This window comes from Xiphias gladius, chromosome 20, assembly GCF_016859285.1.
Source record: "Xiphias gladius isolate SHS-SW01 ecotype Sanya breed wild chromosome 20, ASM1685928v1, whole genome shotgun sequence".
Classification (NCBI taxonomy): Eukaryota; Metazoa; Chordata; class Actinopteri; order Istiophoriformes; family Xiphiidae; genus Xiphias; species Xiphias gladius.
The window spans coordinates 16,657,920-16,680,500 of NC_053419.1; the positions used below are offsets into that span (position 1 = coordinate 16,657,920).

Below are 22,581 nucleotides of genomic sequence, written 5' to 3' on the forward strand. Positions count from 1 at the left end.
AAAATCACGTGCTGTGAGAACAGACCAAGCCTAAAGACCAAAATACAAGAAAATTAAGGCGTTTTAAAGTGTAACCCCAAAAGATACCAGTATTACTTTAAGCGTTTTATATGTATAGAGTTTGAAATACATAACACGTACACATACATATCTTTCATCTCTGTTAAATATAAATCTAAGCACACTGTATATACTGTGTAGTTGCATAATCATACACATAACCACCTACTGTATGTATATAAACTAACATATTACGTTACCCATTCACTGTATATTCCAGCACTCAACATACTTGTTTACAATTTACAGAAACAGTTTGACCTGTACATAGACACTGTCTGTGGTTGTTCATTGTCACTTTTTACATACAGTAAGTTGGCAGTTTACTAGGTCCACCTAGCTAAAACGAATGCGGTCTAATGCAACAGTCCTGCAATAACTCCTCCCTTCATGAAGGTTATAATGTTCAGTTTTTAATGGCATTGTTTCAGGGCGTCGTTGATTCAACTGCCTGATCATTTTGGAGAGGCTGTAGTTTGGGGACGATGTAGTCTCTGTACAGACGGGTGTTTTGTGTTATTTAGCCTGCCCCTCACCGATACAAATGGGGTAGACAAAATAATAAAAACAACCTGTCAATTCAACGGCACCACACACACTGCAGCCTCCAAAGTGATCAGAAAGTTGAATCAGCACCTCTATAAAACAGTGTCAACACCAACGGAACATTAAAACTGCTCTGAAGGGAGGATTTATTGTAGGACTATTGTATTAGACTGCATTCGTTTTAGACAGGTGTGCCTAATAAACAGCCTACTGAGTTTATATTAATATATGCATCTGTTTTTTCCACCTATTCATATGCACATAATAGTTTTCATTTTTACTTTGTTCAGGTTTGTTGTCCATGTTTTTAGCTGTATTTGTCTTTGTCTATCTTCCTGACAACTGCTTTTGGTACTGCGTGCACGGTACATTGAGAGCCACCAGAGGCTAGAGTCAGATTCCTTGTAAGCCTACCAATACTCGGCCAATAAAGCTAATTCTGATTGTGATATTTGTTGCATATTTTTGACTATGGTACAATTTCTTTTCTGATTATTAATATCTGTGTACTTCCCTCTGAGCTATCTGGTTGTCTCTTTATTATTGATGATGAAAATACAACCAGTGAATTCACGTCCAGCTCCATTCGATATGTGACAGTATTTTTTTCAACCATGACTACTGAAATAGACCCGCAAAGATTAGTCGCTCGACAGAAAATTAAACAGCAAGTGTCTAAATAATCAATTAATCACGTGTTTCAATTTGAAAGCAATGCTGAAGCTTGCATTTATGTATTGTTTTGTTGGCCTAAAAGCAGTCACATTTAAACATACTGGGTCAAAAAAAAAAAAAAAAAAGTGTGTATGTGCTTGAGAGTGTCCTCGGTGGCGTCTACAGCCACGAATGCGAGTGTCCCTGTCGCCACTAGAGGGCATTGTGGGATAACTAATGGCGCTGTCTGTGGGCCTGTGACTGACATTGAAAAGTGGGGAATAAACCAGGCGGCGTCAATACTCCAACAGCAGTTGTTAAATTTACATGCCAACTGTTTAGGCTGGCCGGAGATAGATTTCAAGAAAAAGGCTGAGGACAACATACAGAATGGGCATTTTGAATGTGAGATTTCAGTGTAAACTGTCAGTTATGGCACATTCATGCAAGTTAGCGATCTTTTTTTTTTTTTTTTTTTTTTAAAGGGCATTGCAATAGCGGCATGACGAACTATCAATTAAAGGGGAACTGCAGTACGACTGAGTATGTCTGGGTCCTGGGCCCATCAGGTTAATGATTCATTATATTTCTAGGAATTATTGCTATATGCAGCTGGGACACACTGACAAAAAATGTCAGATAAATGTCAATAAATGAATTTATCCCAATAAATAATTTTAGGCCTTATTGTCCCTGTTGGTTTTGCTCTTTCTTTGACTGGTATGGCTGTGAAGAAAAAATAAATTTTGTGTGGTATTACAAAGTCCTAAAGAGTCATAAATTGACTTTGGCGAAGACCGCAGAAACCCTGGAAAAGGTTTGTGAACCTGGAAGACTGCATCACTAATGTAGGGCTTTGTGTCTGCACTCCTTAATTGTATTGTTGTATGAAATGAGAGTTACGTGGGGAGTGTTTTGTTTTGTTTTTTGTTTTGTTTTTTAGACATCATTTTTTTTTAAAATCAGTCAACTAGACAAAATCTTGATTGAATTCGAACGGTAGAGGACAGCAATGCGCGGTTATAGCTTCAAATCTGCCAAAACTATAGAGAGAAGAACAACAATTCTCGCGAGATTTAGTGGCACCAGACAGAACCATGTCCATGGTCTATGGTCCCAACAAGCCGTCGTAAAGTAACTTAGTGTGTAGAAGCTGTATTGTCAGTATAAAAACATCGCACAGATTTGAATATGTAAAGCCCCAAAAACTACAATATTGTCGCTATCACCTGGGAAATCCGGATTATTTTAGATAGAGATAGAGGAGAGATGCTGCCCGGTCGCTAGCATGCGGCAGTTAGCTAAATGCTAAAGTTAGCCTCGTCTGGCACAGCGTGAGCAAAATTTTACTGAGTGTATATCTTGGAGTCAGGTTTCTATTCACAGTTATCTAACGATGAAGTGTCACTATGAGGTATTGGGTGTGAAACGAGACGCGGGAGACGACGATTTGAAGAGAGCTTATCGTAAATTAGCATTGAAATGGCACCCAGGTAAGCTGTTGTACAAACTAGGATGTGAGTGTCTGTACTTCAATATTAAACTTGAATGAAGCCCTGAATTTCACCCATATACTTTAAGTTAAAAATTAAGAGTCGTTTGCAATATCGCCAAAGTACCGAAATTGATAGTAGACTATAGTAAGAATGGTGTTATACCGCAGTATGACTTGTACTACTCTTTACCTTACTCTGTGATTGTGAAGGATATTGTTGTGGCTAGTGTAAAGTCCCAACAGCATGATTTTTTATGACCTTATATGTATTACAAGAGAAACATTCTGAAAAGTGAGTGACAACAGCTGTCAGATAAATGTAGTGGAGTAAAAACTACTAAATATCCCTTTTTAAATGTAGTGTGTGTATGTATTTGGCCTCACAAAGTGAAGCTGACTAGAGCAAAATACCATCCACTGCATTTGTAGCTTTCTGTAGAGCTGCAACGATTAGTCGATTGACAGAAGATTAATAAACATAATTGAAGAAGTGCTTTAAGCACTTATTTAAAACCTTTTAAAAAGCAAATTGCCAAACATTTGCTGGTTACAGCTTCAGAAATGTGAAGATTTTAGGCTTTTCTTTTTCATACATGATAGTAAACTGAATATTTTTTAAATTTGCACAGTTCGTCGGACAAAATAGACAAAGGATGAATGGAGAAAATAATCAGATTAATTGATAATGAAAATAATAATAATACTAGTTGTGCCCCTACTTGGCTGCAACAATTTATCCTACTGAATAGAAGGTGTGTCTTTACTGACGTCCTTTTGCCCTGCTGGGAGACTGAAAAGTGCTTTTGAAGCTTGTCCTCTCTCTTCCTTACTCTTTTAAAATTTGAAAAGGTGCTATGCTTGAAACTGCCTTGCACTGGTACCCTTCTTCTACTTTCTTTTATTTTCATTCTGGCATCAACATTATGTTGCTGTTAAATCAAACCCTACAAATTAATCTTTCAGAAAAGTTACTCACTCTAACAACAGCTGTGGTTTCCCCTTCAAATTTACAGATAAAAACTTGGACAATGCTGAGGAGGCGGCGGAGCAGTTCAAGCTGATTCAGGCAGCTTATGACGTCCTGAGTGATCCACAGGAGAGAGCGTGGTGCGTACAAATTTATCTCAGCACTATTTGTGAAAAGAATCTCTCAACTTTAGCAGGAATCTAATTGCAGAGCTCTTTCGGACTCATTAGATCCTGACTGTTTCATGTTCAGACTGTGGCAGTGTGGGTTATGTATGTCCCGGCAGGTACGACAATCACAGGGATGCTCTGCTGAAAGGAGGACTGAGTGGAGACTATGAAGATGACAGCATTGACCTGCTGCAGTACTTCACAGTCACCTGTTATTCTGGCTATGGGGATGACGAGAAGGTTAGTATGTTTGCTCCTGTGTGAGGATCATGTTGCCCAGTACGCAGAAGCAGTTGCGCCAAACCTTCAAACGGGTCTTTAAGACATTTTCAGTCCTCTTCTTCAGACCAGGAAAGCGTCAACAGAAACAAAACCTCTGCCTTAAAATACTTCTTTCAAACGTCCCCTGGAGGATAAATCAATTATGTTGCCATGCGATATTTGGTCAGGAAAAGAAAAACTGGTAAGGTTTTGGTAGGCTCTTCAAGGGTTTTAAAGCCCTATAAAGCATTAAAGGTGGTGAAATTAATAATGTTTCCCCCCCCTAAGATCTCTCTTATGAAATGCCCCAGTCATTGCTTAAATGTTAATTCGCGCAGGTTTACCCACAGTAAGTACAGAGATAAGTATGACTGACCTATGAATGACCTAGAGATGGAACCTTAAAATCAAAACATACAACCCCACAACTTGATGGGTGTCTCCTGATTCCGAAAGTCAAAGTAGCCCAGGCGTTGTGGCACCACACAACTAAATAACAGGTAGGACTGTCTGCCCTTGTTGGATGAGTGTATAAGTAAGAAGATGGAGTAATGAGATTTTGAAAAGGCTGATAAAAAGCAATATCATATAACAATAACAACATTTACGTCAGATGCAGGATTGTGGTCAAGTTGGAATTTATGCCTCACTTAAAAAAAAGCATCCAGTCTTCTTTTCAGTATGCAAGACCACACAGCCACTCTAGCTTAACTCCACAAGGAATAGTCCCAAGATTTGGTGAAACCAAGGTAGAACTTTTTGGTCTAAAGTCCAAAGACTATGCTTGGCACAGGACCACTTGAGGCCACGGCTGCTTCATCCTTCAGGATTGTGGGGACAGAAATTTTGTGTGCATGTCTGAACATTTATTTTCTTATTTAGTCTTCCCTCTTTTTTATCCACTCTCTCGCTAGGGTTTTTACGCAGTTTACAGGAATCTCTTTGAGTCCATTGTTAAGGAAGAGATGGAGCACGGCAGGGGGGAAGATGAGGAAGAGGAGGACGAGTTTCCGCCCTTTGGAGACTCTCAGAGTGACTATGATACCGTAAGCCGGCCCCACACCAAAAACACTTGTCTCTAGGTTGTTCCTCTGTTTGATAATGTAAGAGTTCTATATACAGTTCAATTACATGAATTCATTTTTAAGCAAGTTTTTGTACAAACAAAAGTTAAAAAGTAACAACACTAAAATATTAATAGTAAACCAGTAAAGAAGGACATTTATTAGGTTGGTGTACTTAAAAACAGCCTCTTTTTCCATATCACAGGTAGTGCACGTGTTTTATGGCTACTGGCAGAGCTTTTGCACTCGTAAAAACTTTGCCTGGAAAGAGGAGTATGATACGAGGCAGGCCTCCAACCGCTGGGAAAAAAGGGCCATGGAGAAGGAGAACAGGAAGACCAGAGACAAGGCTCGAAAGGAGCGCAACGAGCTGGTCCGACAACTAGTTGCTTTTGTTCGCAAGCGTGACCGACGTGTGCAGGCCCACAGGAAGCTGGTGGAGGAGCAGAACGCTGAAAAGATCAAGAAGGTGGAGGAGCTGAGGCGAAAGCAGAAGCTCAGCCAGGCCAAGTGAGTAGTGGATGGATGGTTGGGTAAATGTGACGTTTATTTTCCTCATTTCCTCTTCATACTCACAATACTGTATTGTATGTTCATCTAAGACTGGCAGAGGAGTACAAGGAGCAGAGCTGGGCGGCCATGTCTGAACTTGAGAAGGAGCTGCGGCAAATGGAGGCTCAGTACGGAGAGGAGTTCGGAGATGCATCAGAGAGTGAGGGAGAAGAGCAGGATATGGACACACGGGAGAAGAACAGCGAAGAAGGAGGAGGTTGGTGAGACTGCGTGTGAAAGACTTAAGCTTCGTTTATACCTCGGTGTAAAGGTGTTACGTTGTACTTACAGTGGCTACATGCAGCAGCTCTATAGTCACGCTGTATCTGACGTGCGCTCTCTCAAAAAAATAACTACACATCTCGATGACAGTGGATATGGAGATAACAACCCGAAGACCTGTGACTGGTCAACTTGTGGTTTTTTCCCCACACGTTTGTTGTTTTCTCTCTAACACATTTCTGATGCTGGTAGAGGTAGCTGAGAGCGAAGAGAACGTGACGCGAGTTGAAAAAAGGCTCTGTTATCTTCGTCTTCTTAGTAATGCACATCTAGCAAAGCCTTCTCCAGGGCAACCCTTCCTCTCACTGCAACCACAGTTCTCTATAACAGTGACGAAACAACACAAATAGAAACTGCGCAGAATGGGCTCATTCAGTTAATGAAACAAGGTGGATCTTCCCACCATCGTCCGAATCCCAAAGTAACCTAAAGAATCTAAACACAGTAACTTTGGGGAATATAATTGAAGCATAATACAGCCTGGTCATGTATGATCTAGTGTTGTCACGTGGTGGTGATTTCGGCGGGAGAAATCCAAGACTGAACTTTAAATAGAAACCCTACCACAGGACTAAAATAAACTCTAGGGCTAACACTTTAGTTAACTGTTGTCTCGTCCACTAAATATAAAAGAATTGACGACACTAACATATCTTATTAGTCTGTTTTTATGCATAGTAAGCTTTTGTCAATAAGTCAGGTTAAATTATAATTTTGAGTTTATCTCAAAGGCAGCAGGTAATACTTTGCATACACCATTAGGCAAGTCACAGATTTCAATAGCAATTTCCACAGATTTAAATTGACAAATGATGTTTATGCGAAGTTGATCGATGTGAAGTCTTTCTGAGTCTTTTTTTTTTTTTCAGTGTATAAATATTCATTCACAGATGCAGACCAGCCTGATGGAGATGAACTGACAATTGACTATTATGATGACCTGTACTGCCCCGCCTGTGACAAATCATTCAAGTCAGATAAAGCGTGAGTATCCTCCAGCCCACTCCACCTACCTCCTATCTTCTGGACCTACACACTAATTCACCTCCGTAAGCTTTGAATGATTTTAGCGACATTTTAAGAGGCAATGTGTAAGAAAAGGCTAGCTGTCGAATTCAAACTCCAAACAAATTGACCTCTCGTAACCAAGTTTCACCCTCACATTGGGCTTTCGTTAGCTTGAATAGACCTCAGCATAGGGCAGCTGTTGACATGTTGCCAAACCTGTGTGGACTGGGGAATAATGTTTTCCACACAGGTTTACCTTACAGTCTGCTTATGTAACTGGTAAGCTGTTTTCTGTGGTTATTGTTAGACTGATGACCACAATTTCACACCCACTCTGCCCAGTCAGAGAGAGAGATGTAGTGGTGGCAGCAGGAGCAGAGGACGAGCCATGAGAGTTCGAGGAACGCGAGGGAGAGCAGCTACGGCAGCAGCGTCAATAGCTGAGCTTGAGGAAAGAGTGAAAGAATGTTGCAGAGAGAGGATGGCTGAAGCACAGGTTTATAGCCTCCTCGTAGTTACTACTTCTTCATCCACTAATGTTGGACTGAGGGCAGACTGGACGCTTAAGTGACTCACTATCACCTCTCGAGGTACAAAGTGATATTACATGAAGGATAGGGCTGCTGGTTAGCATGCTAACTTTCACTGATATCTGTGCAACACAATACATATACTCATTGGCATTACGTCAAAACTGTTTTTTCTTCACATTCTGTTCATAATCTTATTTAATTTTTTAATGTTTTAAACTAAAATACTTTACATATTGACCCTTTAATCAGCACAGGGGCCTATGTTTGAAGAGTCCAAATGCAGTAATGCAGTGGTCACAACCTCAAATGTAGCATGGCGTTAGAAAGTCACACAGTTTGGCCAGGGAGGATAATATAATATAATATAATATAATATAATATAATATAATATAATATAATATAATATAATATAATATAATATAATATAATATAATATAATATAATATAATATAATATAACAGTAGGTGTGATGTGACTAAAAATTAAGGCCTGATGTAAATTATAGAAAAAGAAATAAAGCAGTAAACGGACTGCCTAAAGCCTTGGGCCTTTTTTATTTTCACCACTCCATGATTGCAAGTGTGGACTCGATGTACTTTGTTGAAAAAGTCTTGAAGTGAACAAAGACCTTTGTTTTTTTGTTTTGTTTTGCTGTCGGTTGTGAATGGATTCTTTGTCCGTACATTGCATCTGAACAATGGAGAAAAATTATAATAGTGAAACTTGAGTACAAAGTCAGGTTGCCATTGTTTACACTTGTTGAAGGATTTTTCAGATGGATTTGCCTGTGACTCATCAAGTTGCTCTGAGCTGCTGAAGCTTTTGTTCGTGCGTGTATTTATTTTTTCTTACTCATTACTCAGTGGCACTGCACACTCAGCACAGTTTGAAATGATTCATTGCTGCGGGTATAATTCCTTAATTTAGCTTAATCCCGGAATTAGCTATTCTGAGATTCAGTAATTATGTTTATTTGTTCTGTTCGTATTTGTTGGCAATGACAATACAAATCTGTAAAGGGCTTTTACACACTTCACACACTGTTAAATCTGTGTTCTTAGAGCCTTTTAGATCTCTTTTCATTGCGTTCCTTTCTTTACAGTATGAAAAACCATGAAAAGTCCAAAAAGCACCGGGAGATGGTGGCATTGCTACGGCAACAGCTGGAGGAGGAAGAGGATTCACTTGGTTTGAATCAGGATGAAAAGGAGGGAAGAAAAGAGGAAAATGAGCAAGAAGAGGAGGAGGAAGAAGTTGAGGAGGAGGAGGAAAAGCCAAGGCAAAAGTATGTAGCTCGTAGTGGATGTGATAATAGAAAAAAAAAAACCTTACTTTCCACCTGGGTGTAAGGGTGGTTAGTAACTGATTGTTTTTGCTGACATTTTTTTTTTTTAAAAACCTACGCAGGTTGTCCAAAAAACAAAAGAGGAAAAAGAAAAAGCAGGAAGTAGTACATGTGAGTAATATCTTGTCTTTCTTTCTGCGATTGTGCTTGGTTTAGTGTACTCTTAAGGCCTGTGAAGTGAACACTTCCTAAAACCCTTCGCTGTTCTCTGTTCATGCTCTCCTCTCCTGCATAACAGAGCGCTCCGCAGGAGGAAAAGGAGGAGAAACCAACACTGACCACCTGTGAGGAAGATGCCCCCGAGGGGGCAGGAGATCCCACAGATCCTGAGAAGCAGGATGATCTCCCTCCCACCGAAGTCAAGAGGTCAGTCCAGTTTTTTGCCCTCTCCAGCTCCGTTTTCTGGACAACCCTTCTTCATGCTACCAGATAAAGTCACTCGCTGGTTCTCTGGACTTGCTCAGAAGTGAGCATTTTGATAGTGGATTTAAAGTGACGCTGCAGATTAAGCCTTATTAGACCAGACTCAAATCCAATCTATTCTCCAGATTATTAATACACCATTTATACACCATTCCGCTCACAGACAGAAAAATGCCAGTTGATTAAATTTAGCCTAATTTTTTTAAGGTTGCAATGTTTCCTTATTTTGGCCACTCTGGGGCAGCAGAAGGAGCTGAAAACACAACATCTGACAGTACCACCTTGGAACACTTAGCAGACACAGAGCAAAAGTAGCAGTCATTAGGAGTTGTGTTTCTGGTCATCCGATGAATATGAGTCCTCTCTTTTTAGCTCTATTTGGTCTCCTGACTTCCTAAGGAAAATGTCTAGCTGTCTAACCTGCTAGATGGTCCACCACAGTGTGTTCACCAGTTAGTCTAATTGTGTCTGTCAGCTGTTTGGTGCTAAACAGGTAATGTACAGTAGGTTTTTTTCCAGAGCATGTTCGCTGAAAACAGCTGCCTGCTGGAAAGGAGTTTGATGAGAGTGGAGTCTGTGGGTTGCATAACCAAAACAATAAACTGAAAGTACTAAAATATTCCGTAGAGCTGAGGAGAACAAGACGCTTCGGGTAATAATTCCCTGTGGATTCGTTCTCAGATAAATAAAGATTTAAAAATGATTTTGGCCTCATTACATTTAAATAAAGTTCAAAGGTTCTCATTTAGTTTTTGACGTAACATTCAAAACAGAGGAAACGAGTTTTCTGGAAAAACAGGAACTTCCATCGCATCAAAGATTTCTGAATCCTTTCATGAGCATGTGACGTGACAAAAAATGCTACTGGTTAAGTGGCAGTTTCAGCAAGAATACTGAGAACTGACTTTACTGTCTGAGAAATAGGGGATGTAACAATTCCTGAGTGAAATCATAAGTTGTTTTAGAGATTTAAAATGTTATAGTGTTTGCCTTGCAGTTTAGAATCTGATTCTTATTTATCTGTAATCTAAATGTTGCCTCGGCAGCTCTGGGAAGACGAAGGGAAAGAAGGGAGGAAAAGACAAACTGAAGAATGTCAAGTCAAACACAGGAGGAGAAGAGTTTCCTGAGGTTTGTAGAGTAAAACCCAGAGTTTTCCAGTGATTGTATTTTTCAATTTATTCATTATTATTATTAAACATCTGTTCTGCCTACACATGTCCACACTTGTCAGTTTAACAGCATTGTTTTTTACTTTGTCATCCCTTTGAGTTCTGAAAAAGATAAAAAAAATTGGAAGTGTGTTAATTTTTTTTTTTAAATTTTCAGGGGCTTAATGGGAACCTTATTACATTACTAAATCACATATCTCCATTTCCACCTCCAGAAGGAAGTAAACCTCCGCTGTGTGACCTGTAACAACGAGTTCTCCACAAGAAACAAGTTGTTTGACCATCTGAAGACCAGCGGTCACGCCACCGCTCTCTCCTCAAACGCTTCTCACAGCTCCATGGGCAAGAGCAAAAAAGACAAGAAGAAGAACAGATAACACATCTTCATCTGAGCTGATGAACCTGAAAGAGTTTGATTCAGTAAGGTCACTGGAAACAAAACACTGACAAGTCCCTCAGGAGGAAGAGTAACTAAAAAAAAAAAAAAAGCCTTTGAAAGTGGACTTTAATGGACTGGACTGGCGAGTCGAGAGCCGATAGTTTTTATTAAAAATTACCCAATGATCATTGTCGGTGAGACAGCTATGTATTTGTGAAAGACTGAATCTTCCAGATTGGAATGATTGAAACTCTCTGTGCAGTTTTTCAGTACCTTTCACAGTAATTTATGAAACGCTGCACTGATAAACCGGTGGAAAAAAACCACAGTCTGTGCCTAAGATACACATTCATCCCCATCATCAGATACTTCACTGTTTTAAGAACCGTCTGTCTTTGTTTTTCATGAATAGCTCTGTAGTGGTATTACTGCATCATAAAAATAAAGGTGATACTGCATGTTGGTATTTATACAACAACTCTGGAATGATTTACATTAATGCCTCTAATAACCATGTTTAACGATAAACTGCTGTTTGTTGTATGTCCCTTCAATATGTCTGTTTATATGCTGTTTTTATTGGAAAGACAAAATCAAAATTGCACATTTTAAAGCAAATATTTAAAAGCACAAATAGTTTATTAAGTATAGGTAGTTATTTCATTCATGTAGTATTATATTAGTATCAGTGTTCAGCTGCAGACTGACTATAATATTGTCCATCAATCCATATTGATGCTTTCCACAACAGAGCAAAATTATAAGTACATTTGTGACATTTTAAAAGATTTACAAACTTGCAGTACACATTTGCTAAGTAGGTCTCCAGGTTTGGTACTTGGCATTGAGTTACCCCATCGGCCTGCTCATTTTCTATCCATGTAGCTGTGTATGGCCTTGTTAAAAACGGCCAGGAAGAAATCTACATCCTCCTTTGTGATGCACATGGGGGGTTGGATGCGGAAGGTCTGAAGTGGTGAGAAAAAAGAAGACAAGAGGGGAGATTATGGAGCGCCAGAGACGCTGGTTACCAGGAAAACGTGTAATCAGCTTAGCTGCCTTATTTTGTCTCACATACCAAGGGCCCAGCCCACACTTCACACATTTCTGGCACATATGTTTGGGGGCAGAGATGTGAATGTTAATAGCCGGGTAAATGGTAAAATAAATCACTGTAAAGCAAAACACACTAATGTTCTGTGAACTAGAATTAGCTCTAGTGGGTACTGAAATCTAGAATTGGCTTGTAGTGTCTTATTTACAGTGTATCTTGTATGGAGAACTGCCTGAATTGCAACTGAAATGATTTTCAACAAAAGAGGATGCTCTGTCATTAACGCAGGCAGAGGTTTAAAGCTGAGAGCACTGTATTATATAGAGGATCGCTGATTTATTCATTGTTGCTTTGTGAAGAAATCTGAACAGTTTAATATACAATGGTGTTTATATTCTTCCTCTTTTTCAATTAATAAACAAGGTCTGTAGTTGTGGCACGGACTTTTAAAAACATCTGCTCCATATTCCATTTTTCCTCTAGTATAATAATCAAAAACATGAAATACCTGCACTATTTTATTTTCCTAAGCCAGCAAAAGGTTTTTTCTGTGAAGTCAGTTTAGGACACTAAACTTGTCTCTGTACAGTGATGGCGAAGGCTGTCTTAACCAAAGACTACAGCAGCCATGTGCCGTGCTGAAAACGAAGAAATTTTGAAAGTGTGGTACCCTACAATTAATATTTTTGCTGTGACAGACATTGGTTTTTGCCCGGTTTAAGACTCTCTTCCACTGCATGGGAGACACTCCCAGATGCTGGTCCTCATCAAAGTTTTTTCTCTCGTAAAACCAAAACATGCCTGATAAATCTGACAAAAAAAAAAAAACTTAACTTGAGATGCACTTACTGGCTTTTTCCAGAGCATTAAACCGCATGTCACGGTCTTCCTCAGCAGAGGATTTGGAAGACTACCAGAAGCAGAAGTTGGTGCACCAGAAACAGGCGAAGAAGATGCAACGTTCAACGTTCGATTTATGGTTTATCAGAGTGTTTTCAAACAGTATGTTTCAGTTTTACAAGAGAAAAGACTTCAAGGATGCGGACTACAAGAATTGATTTGGAAAATGTATCTTGGGTTAATGTCCCCACCATTGATGAATAAAGGGCTTTAAGTTGAGGTCCTCCATGTCCCTCATTTAACCCATAATCTGACAGACTGCTCTCCATTCATTGTATTAAAACAACCATAAGCTAACATTACAAATTGATTCTCGAATATTAAAACTTTTTCCTCATAAAAATTAAAACTTTATCCTGAAGTTAGTTCTAGTCAAGCCAATTTTATTTACTGTATATAGCCCAAGATCACCCTCTATCCAGGTTTGGAAGAGCAAGAATTCTATATTATGACTTTTTTTTTTTAACCAATACAATTTTATTCTTGTAACTTGAGAATTTTTTCCCAAAATATGTGGACCTATTCTTAAAATTTTGTTTTTGACTCTGTTGTAGTGTTTATACCACATGCTGGTGACCCTGCAAAATGTAAACTGACAGAGGGACAGGCTACTTCTAGGTGAGGGCTGTTACCTGTCCGTACACTCCTCCTTTCCCTATCAGGACTCCCATGTCCTTTATGTCCTCAAAGATCTCACTCATTGCCTCCGGAGACAGTGGGTCTCTGCTGACCTGTGGATGATAGAAAAGAGGGGAAGGGATGGACAAGGCTGGGTGTTGCATCGACACTATACTCAAGTTACCTACGATATGAACACTGTCCACCTGCCTGTGTCCAAGCCATTAACCACTGTTAAATGGCCTGAGAGGGTATACGTTTGGATGTTGGCAAGGCCAGATTGTGCACAAGCTCCAAGTACACCTACAAAAGGACTGGTGTAAGTCAAGTGCGTCGAGGTGTTTGCAAGAAAAGGTTTTTTCTATTAGTCAACTACATCTACAACTACAACTTCCAGGCTAATAATAGCCGAGTGGTAAAAAGCAGGCAGTTCAAATAAGGCAGCAGAGAGTGTGTCTTCGAGAGCTAATGATTCCTAATTTGAAGTGTGATTTGTAGTACTGAATGGTATTTTTCACGTACAAAATTGGGTGTTGAGATGCAACATTTCTCCATGTTCACTAACATGTCATGAATAGTATCAGATATTGCCTATGAGAGACTGATGATCAGAGTAGTAAAAACAGACAATTCCTTAACTTCCCCTTGTTTCATCGTGGGGGACTCCTATAGGCGCTGGACAAATTAGACAGAAACATGTTAATATACCTGAAAGTAATACTAACTGGATTATGATAATTATACTATTTTGGGTACAAAGACTGACAGTTTTTTTTGTCATTGGTCACATTTGAAAATGTAATTTGAAGTTTTAGACTGGCTTTATTTATCTAGAGTCTTGGTGAGGGTGTAGTTTGTCTACTGACTCTTTGCTAATGGGAGTATCCAAAGTTTGGCACAGGTAATCTTTAATTTTGAGATAGCTCTGGTTACTAAATTACAATTTTACGGTGGTAAAATGATGATGAACAAGCATTTCTAGCAGAGAACAGGCTGCTGCCTAAATTGCTGGTAATACGGTTATTAATGCTGCCAAATTATGCAATGTATCACAGGGTAAATCTCACAAGCCCCAAGAAAACTGCATCAGCAGGTTCAGAGGGTCAGAGTAGTCAAAATCAGACCCTAACCAACACTGACTGAAAGGTGCGGCAACAGCATTCTTACATTCGGAAGAAAATGGTAACAAAATTGAACATTTCAAGCTTCACCAAACTGGCATTTAAGGAGAAGTTTCTAGTTCTGTCGGTTCCCTTTTCAAATACAATATCTAACAGATTTAGAATAAAAAAAAGCATGCCAGAACTTCAGTTAGTAGTACGTGCGGTGCAGCTGAGACTGCCGCTCCGGCAAATGGTTAACTGGGGCACTGCTGAACCATGCCCCCGGGAGGCACAGCACAGACACACATGTTGTACAAGCATGTGAGGAGAGGTGAGTGTCACTGCTGTTACAAACTCGATACCTTGTCTTTGACCATTTCCACACCGATCTGCAGGCCTTTTCCACGGACATCACCGATAATCTCATACTTGTCTCTGAGTTTTGCCAGTTCTGTCATCAGATAGGTGCCCACATGAAGACTGTTCTGCTGCGTGCCGTCCTCTTTGATAGTCTGCCAAGTACAAATCTGTCAGTTAACGTTAAAGTCCAACTGAAGTCACATTTAATAATCCCTTTTTGCTGTCAAAAATAATGTCAGTTTTTTAATTCATTTATTACCTAGGAGATTATGTTTCCCTCTGTGTCTGTCAGAATAATGGAGTTATCTTACAATCTAACTATCACCAGTCAGGAGATTCACAGATTTAAATCTAAAACGTATGAAAACAGGTTGGAGGTTGGGCATGTGCGCAAAACTTTAGCAGGAAATAGAGCCAGGAGGAGCAGTTTTTCCAATAAGCAACATGTCGCTCAGCCTGTTCACTGACACACGGATCAGGTTCGAACATCTTCATTGGGAAACACTGAAACAATCTGATGTTCGCTCACTCACTCGTCTGCATTGCGTCCAGTTAGGAATTGATGGTAGTCATACAAATGAACTGAGCTTCTGTCTGTTTTTTCTCTAATGTTCTGTTTATTCCCACTGGCATTTTGTCTACTATTCTACATCATTTCACTCAATAAAAAGTTACTGAAGAGGGAAAATAAAGCTCTCCAAGCTAATAAGCTCGAAGCTTAGTTAGTTAGTAAAATCTTTAGGTAATGGGACTCATTGTCTCATTAGCAAAATTGGTTTGGTAACGGTTAGTTGGCTTGGTCACTAAAAGGACAATAAATTTATATAAAACAGTTCAATCAAAAGACATATTACCATCAACTACTGTCTCATAACTGCCTGCACACCAGTTATGAGTTTGCAGTTTATATTCTGATGGAGCAGCAAGACAGCTAATAAGCAATGATAGCTTCCTCTATTTTACAATCTCTGGCTCTCTGTCAAACACAAGTTCTCCATCTACATAGATGGAGACCTTGTGTTTGCTCACTCGCTGTCTGCATCTGTATTGTGGATGGATTAATGCGAAGATAGGGGGCGCCATCGTAAATGGAAAATACAAATTTCTCCCTTTTGTTTTTTTTTTTTTCCACAATGAATTCGTGATTTACAGAGCAGATATGTATGCTGTAGCAGAAAAAAAAAACAATTTAAGTTGGACTTTGAACATTGTAGATTAATCATAATAATTCACTGGGCTGTGTGTCTTTGTGGACTTTTCAACCTCAGCTACATAATAATACAAGAGTGGATTTTGATTAAAATGAAACTCTCCCGTACTAATGAACAGAACCGATGTAGTATGAGAAGATTTGAATTCTTACATCGAGCACTGATGAAGCAACAGCACAAGCCAAGGGACTTCCTCCAAAGGTGTTGAAGTGGAAGGCCTTAACAAAGGAAGCTGCAATTTCTGGAAAACACATCACACCTCAAGTCACTGCTGCCTCAAATTAAAACTTCAGCCAGAAGTATATTTCTCCGACTACATGAGCTACACATGATTTGTGGAAATATCCAAGTGTTTTCATGTTGGTTTATTGTTGAACATTTACATAAATATCATTCAGTAGAATTTTAGAAGGACACGAAAAAAGAAAACAGTGGGTCTTTGAGTGAAGTAATTGTTAGTACATCTAAAGGATGATTATTAAGATCTATGGCAAAAAGCTACCTCAATGAATAACACAAAACAACCTGGGACCACACATCCACTCACAGAAACAGACGTACTTATTTCAAGGCTGCAATGCTCTACAGGATTCGACATATGAATCCATGTCTGCCAATGCTTGTTTTTATGTCTTTTATGTTTGTATCTTGGTGCTTTCATTTTTTATTGGTTTTTACATCCTTGTCACGCAAAAAACAATATTTCCTACAGCTATATTTGTTTATGGTTCAAATGACAAATGAACTTGATATCAGGTGTGATGGAAATTTTTAAGCTGGTTAATTTCAGACCCCGACTTCTTACGCAGAAGCATTTATCGAAGCTGCATCGAGGAGAACAGAGATGAGCAATACAAGTTAACGCTGTGTGTGTTACGCCACCCATTTCAATCTTCCTCGCAGGGTGTATTTAAACCCTTACAAAACCCATACAAAACTTACTACATGTACAAATAAGGATATTCTTCATGGGACCACAGCACCTATCCATACATGTGTGAAGTTTATATTGGCTGCCAAATCCTAAACAATGAATAATGTTCACTTAAGTCACATTGTATATTTCATGCTGTATTTTCATGCAGTCTAATCCGGAGCTGAAGGGCCCGTGTTGTGACCGTTCACTCCCTCAACCAGAGGCTTGGTTTATCATATCTTTACGTCCTTGGTTGCTATGGCAACCCCTACTGGGGACTGGGACAGCTTGACTCTATCAGTTGCCACATTGTCTTTCACCTTTACAAGCGCAATATTATGAAAAAAGAGAGCCATTGTACTGTCCAGTGAATTGACGTGATCAACCCAATGATTATTCTTTTACAAGTACATGTATTACAAAATGCACCACAGATAGTGGTGATGGGAAAACAGCCAGTCATTGAAGTATGATTCCATAGCTATTACAAATTGAAAATGTTTTTTTTCAATACATAGAAAACATTTTACATGATCAGATGGATTGTTTAATAGTGGAAATAATAAATAAAAAATTCACCACTCAGCCTCTTTTTAATTAGCAGATTCTCAATGAGGTTTTATTTATTATCTCACCTGGTGTTGTAACAACAGCTCCCATTGGGAATCCATTACCAATTCCCTTCGCCATTGTTACCATATCAGGAAGGATGCCATAACCTTGGAAACCCCAGAAGTGGCTTCCTGTTCGCCCAAATCCAGTCTGCACCTGTCAAGCATAAAAAAGATGATTATGTTTCTTTACATTATTAAATTCAAATTTCACGATATACAGTATGATGCAAGCATTAGTGCTAAAGTGATGGAAACATACTGTACTAAAAGAAACCAGGCATTTGCTAAAAGCATCATAGTCTTCTATCATGTTCTCACGTTGTCTTTCACCTTTATGGCTTTATAACAGAGGCCATTAGCGGCAAGCCTTGTTACATGGTCTTTGCTTTATGTGCTTTATTTTTGAGCATAACTTTATTACTTTATTTGCATCTAACCTCATCAGCAATGCAGATCCCTCCTCTCTCTCTCACAAGTTTATAAGCCTCCTTGAGGTAGTTTTTAGGGTATTGCACAGCTCCTCCCATGCCCTGTACAAACCAAACACATTCACATCCTCATGGTCGCATCTTAAATGTCACAAGCAGTCACACTGAACACGAGTAAACAATGAACACAGATGTTATGATAACAAAGGACTCTGTTCTGACTTTTCTGATTTCTGTTAAAATTACTCAATAAATTCAAGTTTTTATTTTTTAAATATCACACCGATGAGGTACAATCAATCAAGTCAAGTCAAAATTCCATAACAGAACATAGTACCTGAATAGGTTCTGCAAAGAAAGCAGCAATTCGACTTGGGACACTGGTAGCAAACGTCTCTTTGAGCTGTCCGATGTATTGTTCATTTGCCATGCAATGACCTATGGGATCAAAGAAAAAGTCTCCTGGTGAAATTAATAATGCGCAAATTAGCATGTACAAATGCAGTATTCCCAAAATAGTACCTATCATTCTACAACTGCTAGGCACTGAGCAAATATTCGGTATACTGTTTAATGTCTTTCCATTTAGGTTCACGTGAGTTCAGATATTTTTGTAAATAATTTGTCTTTTTCTAGACTGAGATAATGCTGTGATCATTACCATGATAGAAAAGGTATGATAGGCTTATGGCCCACCACTGCAACAGTCTAGTTTCACTAACCCTTGTGTGCCTTATATTATACTATATACTGATATTATATTACAGCATTACATTGTTTTATTTATGTTAACAGTCATGCTAACATACTGACCATTTCCAGGTAGACACTAGTTCAAACACAGACATATGATATAGCTTAAATTTCTAAAAACTGTAATATGTTTTTTTTTAAAAGTAAACAATCAAAAGAACTTTTGACAGGGTTGTTTTGTCTCATTTCCAGGGTTAAAACTAAAATCTATCTCTCATGACTTTCAGGCGGATTTTAAATAAAGGAAAAGATTTTGTCAAAACGCAACTCTCCATAAATTTTGCAAGTTAACTCAAAGCAACAGGTGATGTAAATAAAATACACTGTCCTTTAAGCCAATACAGAAGTCTATACAGAAATATAAAACTATGTATACACTATTAATGTCCTTTCTTCTTGGACCAAGGACTTACGTTTTCAGAGTTCAAACATTAATACCTGCATGCAGTTTCTTGTGGAAGCTGAACATATTGCATTAATTTGTAGGAATATTGCAAAGTGATTGTAGTGCTCAGTCCCAGAGACAATGGTGGTGTTTCTTCCTGTTAATGAGAAGCAAAAGAGATAATCAGAGTATTTTGAGCCATGCGTGCATGTGTTTTTGTACCTTGGGAGCAGCTACACTCTCTGGTAGTCTGCACAGGAGAGTCCCTGCAGTGGCTTCCTCCCCACGGACCTCTGAACACATCAGGACACACGGTCTGTTTTTTGGGCAGAAACCGAATCAGCTGGGTCAACCTGACTGCAACAGTCACTCATAATTAACACAGGATAGAAATCATCATGAAACCTGAAATGCTGCCACGAATTATTCCCTGTCACCAATCCATACAAAATAAGGAAAAGTTGGAAAGCTATTGCAAAAACACTGAACGCTTTGGTGGTCATACTCATTAATAGCCACTGATGCAACACACCTAGAGAGCAGGAGAACAAAAGGGCATATGTTGTTTTGGACTGTGTAGTAATTTGATTGGGCCCGTCTTTAAGGGGGGCATTAGGAAGCAATGCCTGCTCTTGGCGTGCCTCCCCATTACGCACCCTTGTCACGCCCCTCTACCCCAAGTCTCATCCATCTACCTCCCAGAATGAATTGTCAAGTAAACAGAAAAAAATTAGATTGATTAACAATTGGTGCATCCAAAGCAATGTGTGAAATTTCATTGCAAATACTAGGGAAAGTTTTCATTAACCACTGTTAATAAATGTGCTATGCACATATAGGGCAACTGCTCCTGAGAAGCCTCCACACCAAAACATGTCACAAGACTCATGTATAGGCAGTAAGAAAGCCTTTAGCGCAAAACTGTAAATGCTGTGATTTTATTGGCTGAAATCCAAATGCACTTCATGCATAAATTGGTTTAACAAGAAAATTACTTCAAAACAATATAATCAATCATGCACAAGTATCATGATGCAACAGATGTAGCAATCTCTGACAAAATTTGAATGAACCAATTCTTCAATTTAATATCTTTTTATTGATTAATGTGTGGGCCTGCCCAGTGAAATCAGATGCCCATCATCCAATAAGTTTCCTCTGGTGACAGGACTTAATTTGGAGCTTTGCCATCTACACTTTGTGGTGATTTATGGCCATAAATAAAACTATCACTGGCCAAATCAAGGATGGGATGGTAACTATCACCACCAGCCTTGCAAGACATGCATCGCATGGGTCCAGTCCTGCCGCTATAGGGGACTTAAATCTGTTCACTCCAAGCCAGAAACAGAATGTACTTATGAGGGACAAAAAGGGGGAAGGTAAGCCATGTTTTAAAATTTCTTGTAGTAACTTAATACATACCAATTGGGGAAGCACTGAATTAATTGTAGGCAGCAGTTTAAATGTTGAGTTATGTTGGGTAATTGTGTCATAGCGTTAGTTATCAAAAATCCAGTAGTAACGTAGAGCTTCTCCTGTTTGATTGTATGGATGGCGCATAATGAGTATTTTATGCTGAGATTGTATGGTTTTCTTATGGTATGAGACTACAATGCATTCACTTATACATACATTTGTGCAGCCAGAACCAGTGGCAATGGGATATTTATATGGTGAGTTGGAGGTAAGACCCATGGTCTGTTGGGTGCCGCCGTGGTATGATCCTCTGGAAGAGAGAGAGAGAAAAAAAAATTGATCAGAGACTTTGCTTATCAATCAAGCTATCAACCCTTGGTATGCAGAGTAAATCAGGAGAATAATATAAAATGTTCACAATGACCTTCATGAAGATTTTTAATAATGGAATCATCAGCCTTCTTCTGTGCCTCCCCTGTCTATGGCTCATGAAAGAATCTATTTTTGTCTAAGTAGAATCTCAAATTAATCGTAAGGACAAACTACTGCACATCCAATAAAACAGAAAAAAAAAAAGAGAAAAAAAATCGAGGCCAAAGCAGGCCAGGAAAAAATCCTTTGAATTTTAGTCTGTTACAGTATTAAACCCTTATCATAAAGTAATGTTACCATCAAGCATTATTCAAAACACATCTCTTACCGTAAAACCAACAAAAATCTATTACCAGGATGAGAAGAAAAAGTAATCACTGCCTGTGAATTTTAGTGTTTAGCCTTATAAAAAAAAGTAATGTTATTTAAGTTTTACCTAACGTCAAGCATTACTATTAAAATTTACACTGTCATATATTTTTTACGTTTTTACTGCAAATTCATGAGACTTGAACCTGAAAGTGATGATATCAAAGTTGCCTGTGTGGAGTCGAGCCATCAACATAGCCAGGTCATTGGCTTCTGAGCCGCTGTTGGTCAGGTATATCACCTGGACAGGTGGAAAACAGAGCAGCAAACATTTTCACTTTAGCCTACATAATGATCAAGGCCTCTGCCCTCTGCTGATCAAAGTAAAAATCCACCACAGTACCTTAAGTGGATCCGGTAAGTAGGAAGCTAGTTTTTCACAATACTCATGGAGAGGAGGATGGACGTAAATGTTAGTAGTATGCCACAGTCTCTTCAACTGCTGCTCTGCAGCTGCTGTCACCCTCCTGTACTCACAGACGTAAGGATAGGAACAACAATGGACATTCATTTTTAACTGAAAACTTTTTTATCACAATAAAACTTACTATCACTGTGTGACACAGCAAAGAGAAAAAAATAGACCTTACGGGTGGCAGTGGCCCACACTGACAGTTGCTACACCGGCAAACAGATCCAGATAACGTTTCCCATCTACATCCCAAAGCCACTGCATGTATCCCTGGTGGATGAACATTGGTCTCTTAAAGTAGGTAATCTTCATGCTCATGGGGTTGCAGTTCTGCCTGCGGATCTCCATCATCCGCTCTTTCGACATACCCTGGATAGACATACAGGAAATACACAAGAGAGAAGTTACAGTATAGGAGGATCATGGCCTTTTATTAGTACTTGAGACAGAGCTTTTCAATAAGAGATGGGTTTTGTGTGCTTGACCACCCTTTGCAGTAGGCAATCATTTTATGCCCCTGTCTGTGGTTTAAATTTGTGTTTATGATGCCAGAACACGACACAAATATTACAGGACCTGAAAACATTGCTCTGCCACCAGTGATCAAAAGCTCCACAGGCTACTTATAATTACTATCCACATACTGCAGTATGTGTAGTGTACTACTGTTGATCATTTCAATTTTTCCAGTTAAATTAGCATCTTCCAGGTAAAGTTGAATATTTAAGTGCACTACCTTTCTATGACAAAATAACA

The 22,581-nt window shown here is 39.0% G+C and overlaps 2 protein-coding genes across 2 annotated transcripts in view; one reads left to right on the forward strand and one right to left on the reverse strand.

Annotated features, from left to right (window-relative positions):
* The first annotated feature begins 2,578 nt into the window (after positions 1 to 2,578).
* Positions 2,579 to 11,037, forward strand: dnajc21 (DnaJ heat shock protein family (Hsp40) member C21). The gene is made up of 12 exons (XM_040157408.1): positions 2,579 to 2,753; positions 3,769 to 3,862; positions 4,009 to 4,132; positions 5,068 to 5,199; positions 5,423 to 5,727; positions 5,820 to 5,986; positions 6,942 to 7,035; positions 8,695 to 8,877; positions 9,000 to 9,048; positions 9,176 to 9,303; positions 10,407 to 10,491; positions 10,748 to 11,037. The coding sequence occupies exons 1-12, from the start codon at positions 2,657 to 2,659 to the stop codon at positions 10,907 to 10,909; spliced, it is 1,620 nt and encodes a 539-aa protein (XP_040013342.1). The 5' UTR covers positions 2,579 to 2,656; the 3' UTR covers positions 10,910 to 11,037.
* Positions 11,038 to 11,128: 91 nt separating this feature from the next.
* The window catches only part of LOC120806349 (alanine--glyoxylate aminotransferase 2, mitochondrial-like), a 14,307-nt gene continuing 2,854 nt past the window's right edge, over positions 11,129 to 22,581 (reverse strand). The window contains exons 3-14 of the mRNA XM_040157407.1: positions 22,004 to 22,194; positions 21,757 to 21,880; positions 21,560 to 21,654; positions 20,889 to 20,982; positions 19,476 to 19,569; positions 18,453 to 18,553; positions 18,125 to 18,217; positions 17,709 to 17,841; positions 16,310 to 16,398; positions 14,949 to 15,098; positions 13,498 to 13,596; positions 11,129 to 11,879 (exon numbers count right to left, since the gene is read on the reverse strand). Of these exons, the coding sequence (XP_040013341.1) occupies positions 11,778 to 11,879; positions 13,498 to 13,596; positions 14,949 to 15,098; positions 16,310 to 16,398; positions 17,709 to 17,841; positions 18,125 to 18,217; positions 18,453 to 18,553; positions 19,476 to 19,569; positions 20,889 to 20,982; positions 21,560 to 21,654; positions 21,757 to 21,880; positions 22,004 to 22,194 (1,365 nt within the window). The 3' untranslated portion in view covers positions 11,129 to 11,777. The remainder of the gene's footprint in view (positions 11,880 to 13,497; positions 13,597 to 14,948; positions 15,099 to 16,309; positions 16,399 to 17,708; positions 17,842 to 18,124; positions 18,218 to 18,452; positions 18,554 to 19,475; positions 19,570 to 20,888; positions 20,983 to 21,559; positions 21,655 to 21,756; positions 21,881 to 22,003; positions 22,195 to 22,581) is intronic.